The sequence below is a fragment of the Monopterus albus genome, unplaced genomic scaffold, assembly GCF_001952655.1.
Source record: "Monopterus albus unplaced genomic scaffold, M_albus_1.0 scaffold172.1, whole genome shotgun sequence".
Taxonomy (NCBI): domain Eukaryota; kingdom Metazoa; phylum Chordata; class Actinopteri; order Synbranchiformes; family Synbranchidae; genus Monopterus; species Monopterus albus.
This window is the reverse complement of record NW_018128052.1, coordinates 1,946,735-1,953,368: the sequence shown is the minus strand read 5'-3', so window position 1 is coordinate 1,953,368 and position 6,634 is coordinate 1,946,735. Positions and strand designations below refer to the sequence as shown.

Genomic DNA, 6,634 nt, shown 5'->3' with positions numbered 1-6,634 from the left:
AGTGCATTTACCTCCAGTATGTTAGGAATGATGTCTTTCTCACATTGTTTGAGAAAAGAGTCTTTGTCAAAGGTGGGGTCTGCCTTCAGGATCTCAGTCAGCACCTCCGACATCTCTGTCTTGGAGAAAAAACCACCTGCAACACAAAGAACACTTAGAAGACAGCAACAGAGTCCAAGCAGAGATGATGCAAGTGCCTAACACGACCTACTCCACTGTAAACAACACGATAAAAGCAAGCTGGACAAAATCAGTTTCCTTAAATTGCAGGTTATATTTGGGACATATGTAAATAGTTATGGTTGTAATTTTTTTATGTTACATTTTCGCTAAAACTAAAAATCAAAACTAATTTCATACACGGTTTCTAATGAAACAATCTAGATCTAAAAAAGGCAAAGTTATAACTCTCTTCAGGGAACTGATAAACAAGTCTTCCAGTAACACATACCTAGTCACTTCTACAGTCAGTGCAGTCAAACACAGACTTTCCCCTATGATTAACTGAAAACATTACATTTGTTGATTTGTTTGTTCACAGCTTAATACAAAAAGTATTGAACTGAATTTCTGAAGGGGTAGGGTACAGCCCACAGAACAATTGATTAGAGTTTGGTGCTGATCCATATCATCATCCAGATCCAGGAATTTTTAAAGGATTCTTCACCATTGTGAGATAGGGCCAATTCATTGTTTTCAGTCATGTGACTGGCACAGACACCTGGAGGACAACAACCCATCCAGCACGGTGGCTAACAGTGAACACTGATTGTGATTCCTCTGACTTTACGATTGGTGGAGGCTTGCGCTCTCTGAACATCTAGCTGACAAGTAAATGTTTAATTGAGCATTACCTAGGAAGTCAGTGACTCTGTCTGTTAGAGCTCTGGAGGCTCTGATTAGGGCATTGTCACTTTCATCATATTTCATCTTCATCTCAAAGAATCCTGCAGGACACAAAAAGGAAAAATGTTTTTCATTAATAATGGTGAAAAACCCATACCTAAACAGGCTTCCTGAACTGTACTTCATTTTTAACTTTAATGCAAAGAATTTGGTGCCACCTGCTGCCGTTAAAGAAAACTGCACGAGTTGTAAGTGATCTGTTATAGAACACCAATTCTACAGCGGTTAAACCAATGAACCGAAGGGTTTTCTTACTGTTAAAGACAGCGTTATTGTCCTTGAAGTCCTTCCACTGCTGGTACCACTTTGAATCTTTGTGGAGAACGACACCCATGGCCTCTCTGCACCACAAAATACAAGACAATCACATCATCATAGACGTGCACAGTAGCTGATGTTATGGATTAGCAATTGAGAAAATAAACTGTCAAGTGAAGACATATTATTGCAGGATGTTCCTTTAAGACAGTAGTGGTTCCAATAGTTACACACTCATTGGCCTCAAACACTCTGGAGTCACTGTCTGCTCCTTTAGACGAGAAATCACTTCTTTTCCTCAGCTGAGACGGAGCTCTGTACAGGCCGGCACCACCCACATCTATCTCTTTCTTCACAGTTTCCACACCCTGCAAAATGACAAAAATCTTTGTTAGTATGCTGGTTGTTGATTGTTTGACCATGATAATCAGCCCAGCTACAGTTGGGGTTTTTATGGATAGCAGCGACAACAAGGTGAGATGATGATGTAATAAAACAATCCACCATCAGTGCTGCAGTATCTGTCAGCTGTAATCCTGAGTGTTTTCCCCTCTGACCTGTGAGATTGCCCTGAAGGCGCTGGTCCTGCCCAGTTTTTCTCCTCCTCTGGAGACAGACTGAACAGAGTGCATGGCTGTCCTGGCTGCCTCCTCCACTCCATCCTTGAGCTTCTTACCGATGTCAGTACGGCTCACCTCCTCAAAACCCTGTGGTCACAATGTCAAAACGGTATATGACTTTTTTTCGCCCCACAAATGTGCAAAATTTCCCAACTAGATTTGATAAAGATATAAGAAATCCAGTGTGACATGGCTGTATGTTCACACATGATGGTTGTAGTGAGGCTGATCTGCACACACTGTGTAAAATATGACTGTTTTCTAGCTAAACCAGAGGAGTGCTGATACCTTACCTCCTTGATGGTCTCTGACAGGGAACCCAGAGTCTTTTTAAACACCTCTGAAGTCTTCACTGTCTCCGCCTCTATAGATTTCTAATACAGAAAATAAAAAAACAATGCATATGGAATATAAAAATAATAATGTGTGCATGTTGCAAAAGTACAGTATGTAAGGCAAATCCTGGCTGATGCAGATATATTACATTTTTACAAAACATTTCAAGTATGGCTCACAGAGTTATGCTTGAAATCACCAAGACTACAAACCAAATAATGTTCTCACATATTTTCTGCGAGCCTGCTGGAGGGCATCGGACTCTTCAAGCCTCTTGGCTTCTTCTCTGAACTTCTTTATGTTCTCCTTCATCTTCTTATTTTTACTGAACTCCTGATGTAGGTTATCCACAAACTCACCCAGAAAACCTTTACGTCCTGAAGAATATCGCACCTAATGAGACAAACAGAAAGCAGAACTTTAGCTATACAGACAGACTGGAGATAGACTGAGCAGATTATCCACATACTGCAACATGGAATGGGTAGGTGTGTCATGTGAAGGTGAATGGGAGCTGTCAATGTAAACCTGCACAGCTGCAGCTGGGCTCCTGGGTAACCCATAGGCATCTCCTCTCCAAGCTGAGGAGACCACAGAGCGGGAGCAGAGGGCCAAGGCTCGTCTGCCGACCAGCTGCGGTAGAGATAAATGCACAGTAATGAGCCAGGATATGACTAGGAAAATGCCAAGCTGTCTGTGTCTAAGTGTCAGGGGTACCCCTCCTCTCGCCCACTATCAGATGGGATTGGCACCAGCCCCTGTGACCCTATTCAGGAATAAGTGATTTAGATGATGGATTGAATGTAATTTTCCCAGGGGTGTTCAAACTACTGCAGGTAAGTGTCTGGCGGTCTGTCATCAGAATGAAAAATACAATTAAGTATGATTTCTGTGAGAAGACAGCAGACGTTCCTAGTCAGGTCACAAAGTGTGTTATAACACCAGTCTTACCTTAAACAAGAGGTCGACTGTTGTAAACCTGCTAAGCTTATGTTTAATGACAACTAGTCACTGATACAGTGCTTCAGCACCTGGCTACATGTGTAAGACACGGGGGGCTCCATTTTTAATCACGTTACCAGATTTATGCTAAGACATTCAAGCCTTAAACTAAATGTTAATTTCTGACATTGATAGCTAGTTAACCAATAACACTGAGAACCTCTGTCCTGAGTCTGATGCAACAAGGTCTTTTCTAAGGGACATCAGCGTTCTAGATGCAAAAACACCCTAAAAAAAATCACCTTTACATTACTACACATGAAACGATAATTACAAATGTATGTATGTATGTATTCTCTTCACCACATAGAAGACTTAGGAAGTGTAATGAAGAAATGAATGAGTCTAACCTCGTAGCACCGACACACGCAGGCTGCCATCTTTACTTTGAAATGCGCGGAGCAGCACGTGCATCCTTACTGCAGCTCAACTTCCGCACGACCAATAGGAGCAAAGTTGGGAGGCAGGGGGTGGGGCTAGATGGCAGCACGACTTCAAAGGGAAAATCCACCCAAAAAGTATGAATAAACGTTTCAATAATATTACAATTTAATTATCCATAAACATACCAATCTGTGCATCTAGTATGATTATGCTACATTCAGTATTCGTGATGTAAATTTTCAAAAAATAAACATTTTCTCTTGCTGTGGCTAGTGAAATAAAAATGTGGTTATTACTGTTTATATGTCCACAGATAAGCAGCAAACAGTAAACTGCCCGCTTTATGTTGGTGTTTACACTATATGTTATTGTAAACATATATATAGGCCTGTATGTTCCAGGTCCATAAATAAAGATTATTAAAAAAAAAACTACTAATCTACTCTACCATCACCTACTGTAGTGACACTGAATTGTCACTAGCTCAGTGGGCCCTAATAATTTTAATTTAGGATTTTATATCCATATGGATTTAATTTGAATGCACAATAACAAATTTAAAACTGTCCTAATATGTTACATTAAATGCCACTGGTGTATGAGATGTAGGCCAGAGTTACTCTCTGTTAAAAGGTCAAAAGCACAGACTTTCTGCAGTATTTCACATCAAACACTGTCACTACTGTCAGTTTACTGTTCATGTAAAAAACAGAGCTGTAGCCTATCAAATGACAAATGCAATAGAGTATTTTTGTTTTGATTTTCTCTTTATCATACCCAGTCTGTGAGAAAATATATTTTGTATGGCTTCATATTCATGAATGAAATCAGATCAGTCTGACACATCCAAAATTCAACAATAATAGAATTTAATTCACTAGAGAGGCCTATTACACAAAGTGTAACCTTTTTATTTTCTTCAAAAATAAATATAGACCTAAAGACCCTGTTTAATTCCTCTGGTTCAGAGTTAAATGACTGTAGTGTCTGACGGAGGGCCACAGCTGAATGGTAGATATCTGCTGGCATGCCAGTATAGAGTGCCCCCTTGAGGAAGCTATGTGAACTACAAGGACTCCTCCCCTCCCTCTGCAGAGTTGGGAGCTCTCCCTTTCTGCGGCCAGCTCGCCTTGACACTGGCGCAGAACCTCAGTACAAACCTTTACCATATTTTTCCGGCATATAACTAGAATTCACACCCGTACTTTTCACACATCCTTTTCCGGAGTCAAGCGTTGGAGCGGCCTCGTCTAGAATGGGGAACCGAGACGATGAATACGATTTCTTGTTCAAAGGTAAAAAAAAAAAAAAAAATCAAAAAAAGATGACTGCATTCCCCTTTACATAGGCTCACACCGACAAAGCGATTCTGTATAAATACCGGTGTAACTCTCCTGTTGTGTCATTGTAGCTGTTCAGATGTGAGCATTATCCAAGGAAACAAAGTAATGTTTTTCTCAGAAACTGCCCGGATGATCATCGGTTGGTGTTATTACGACATAATGCTCATTGTAAGATTACAATGCCTGCGGCTATATTTACAGGTAGGCTGGTAGGATGCAACACCCTCCGTGTTCGGCCTTCTCTAAAGAACTTTGATCAGCTCATAGAGCAGGATTAGACGGAACCGTTTCCTCGTTTATTGAAAGACATGTGATGTTTTCCAGTCATTCCTCAATGTGGCTGATTGAAGGCCTATTAGCTTCCACCTCTTCTGATCAATAAGCTTCGTCCTCAGATTAAAGATGGTAGCTTGTTACTGAAAACGCACCAACTCATAACCGGTGTGTGTTGGTGTTAATATGACAGTCAGTAGGCCTTGATAGATTGTCACTGAGATCGAAGGGACACCGTGTTTATCTTTAGTGCTCAGTTGGATCTAGAATGCCTTCCTTTGATGGTGATATCAGCTTCAGTGGCACATTAACATCCTGGGCCTGTACAAGCCAAAAGGCCATTTAGATGTAACAAAGTATCCTCTGTGGGATGAATAGGGCATCTGCCGGAGGCGAGCGCTGTCTCTCCCTCTCTCTCTCTCCCTCCCTCTGCCCGAGCCGTCGTCTGTGTGACCGGCCGAAACAGGAAGGGCACGGCGATTGAAACTGTCGATTCAGGTTTTGATGAAGCCTGTTATCAGCTTCCTGCAGTCCGGACCAGCGCCATATCGACAGGAACAAAGTTCCGCTCTGTTTCCTCTTGTCGAGAGACAGAGAGGGAACAAAAAGGCCCCACCTCTGCTGCTGCTGTGCTGTGAACAGCAGCCACTTCAGCCCGGACAGCAGCCAGAGCCTTATCAGTCATTTCCTCCAGTCACTTATTCACCACAGTTTAAAACATGGGCAGTCCTATGTTGTCACCTTATACTGCGATTGCCAGACAGTAGGTTAAATATTCCGAGCTGGTACCTCACAGTGACTACACAATGTATTTGCATCTGTTTTCTTACTGCAACCCAATGGACAACACATTGTTTTGAAGTTACCTGTTGAATCTGAGGGTTGCTAACAACACTGACTTCAGGTCATGAATATCACCATCCTCCAGTGTTGGACAAGCTTTTAACTTTCATTTATTCAGTTGATCATATTCAGCTCATTGAAAAAGAACTTTTCAAAAGCTTTTAGTGGTTCTTCAGAGAACCATCACAGACTAAAGTGCCTCTTTATTTAGCAGATGGTGCCTTAGGCACTCCAAGGCATTGATTCTTGTTTGAGTTATTTGGAGAGTGGATGATAACATAGGTTAAATAACCTTTTCACAGTCTTGGGCAGCTACTAACAGACAGATGTTTTTTTAGCTGGTGTGCCCTTGTACACTATAAGAATCACAACACTGTGCAAGAAGTTCTCAGCCTGGTTAGAGAACAGTACAATACAAAACCTGTCAAACGGTTCATATTTTGTTCAGAGGCTGTTAAACAATTATGTGTTGTGGTTGCTTTTTGTCACCATGTCACACATTATTCGTGATGTATTGTATAGTCTTGTTGAAAATGGTGCTGAGAGCCTACTCACAATCTTCAGATTCCAAAAAGACAGTTTTCATGAAAAGCTGTAATCAATATAAAACAGAAAAGGCACATTCTCAAGCTCCACTGACTTAAGCTAGATAAGATAATCCTTTATTGT

The 6,634-nt window shown here is 41.2% G+C and overlaps 2 protein-coding genes across 2 annotated transcripts in view; one reads left to right on the top strand and one right to left on the bottom strand.

The window, feature by feature from the left end:
- The window catches only part of LOC109969237 (mitochondrial import inner membrane translocase subunit TIM44-like), a 6,770-nt gene extending 3,208 nt beyond the window's left edge, over positions 1–3,562 (bottom strand). Inside the window, exons 1-9 of the mRNA XM_020615958.1 lie at positions 3,473–3,562; positions 2,649–2,753; positions 2,349–2,513; positions 2,078–2,158; positions 1,722–1,871; positions 1,399–1,532; positions 1,162–1,247; positions 855–947; positions 12–136 (exon numbers count right to left, since the gene is read on the bottom strand). Of these exons, the coding sequence (XP_020471614.1) occupies positions 12–136; positions 855–947; positions 1,162–1,247; positions 1,399–1,532; positions 1,722–1,871; positions 2,078–2,158; positions 2,349–2,513; positions 2,649–2,753; positions 3,473–3,502 (969 nt within the window). The 5' untranslated portion in view covers positions 3,503–3,562. The remainder of the gene's footprint in view (positions 1–11; positions 137–854; positions 948–1,161; positions 1,248–1,398; positions 1,533–1,721; positions 1,872–2,077; positions 2,159–2,348; positions 2,514–2,648; positions 2,754–3,472) is intronic.
- Positions 3,563–4,585: 1,023 nt separating this feature from the next.
- Positions 4,586–6,634, top strand: part of LOC109969393 (ras-related protein Rab-11B) — a 6,140-nt gene continuing 4,091 nt past the window's right edge. Inside the window, exon 1 of the mRNA XM_020616242.1 lies at positions 4,586–4,801. Within this exon, the coding sequence (XP_020471898.1) occupies positions 4,762–4,801 (40 nt within the window). The 5' untranslated portion in view covers positions 4,586–4,761. The remainder of the gene's footprint in view (positions 4,802–6,634) is intronic.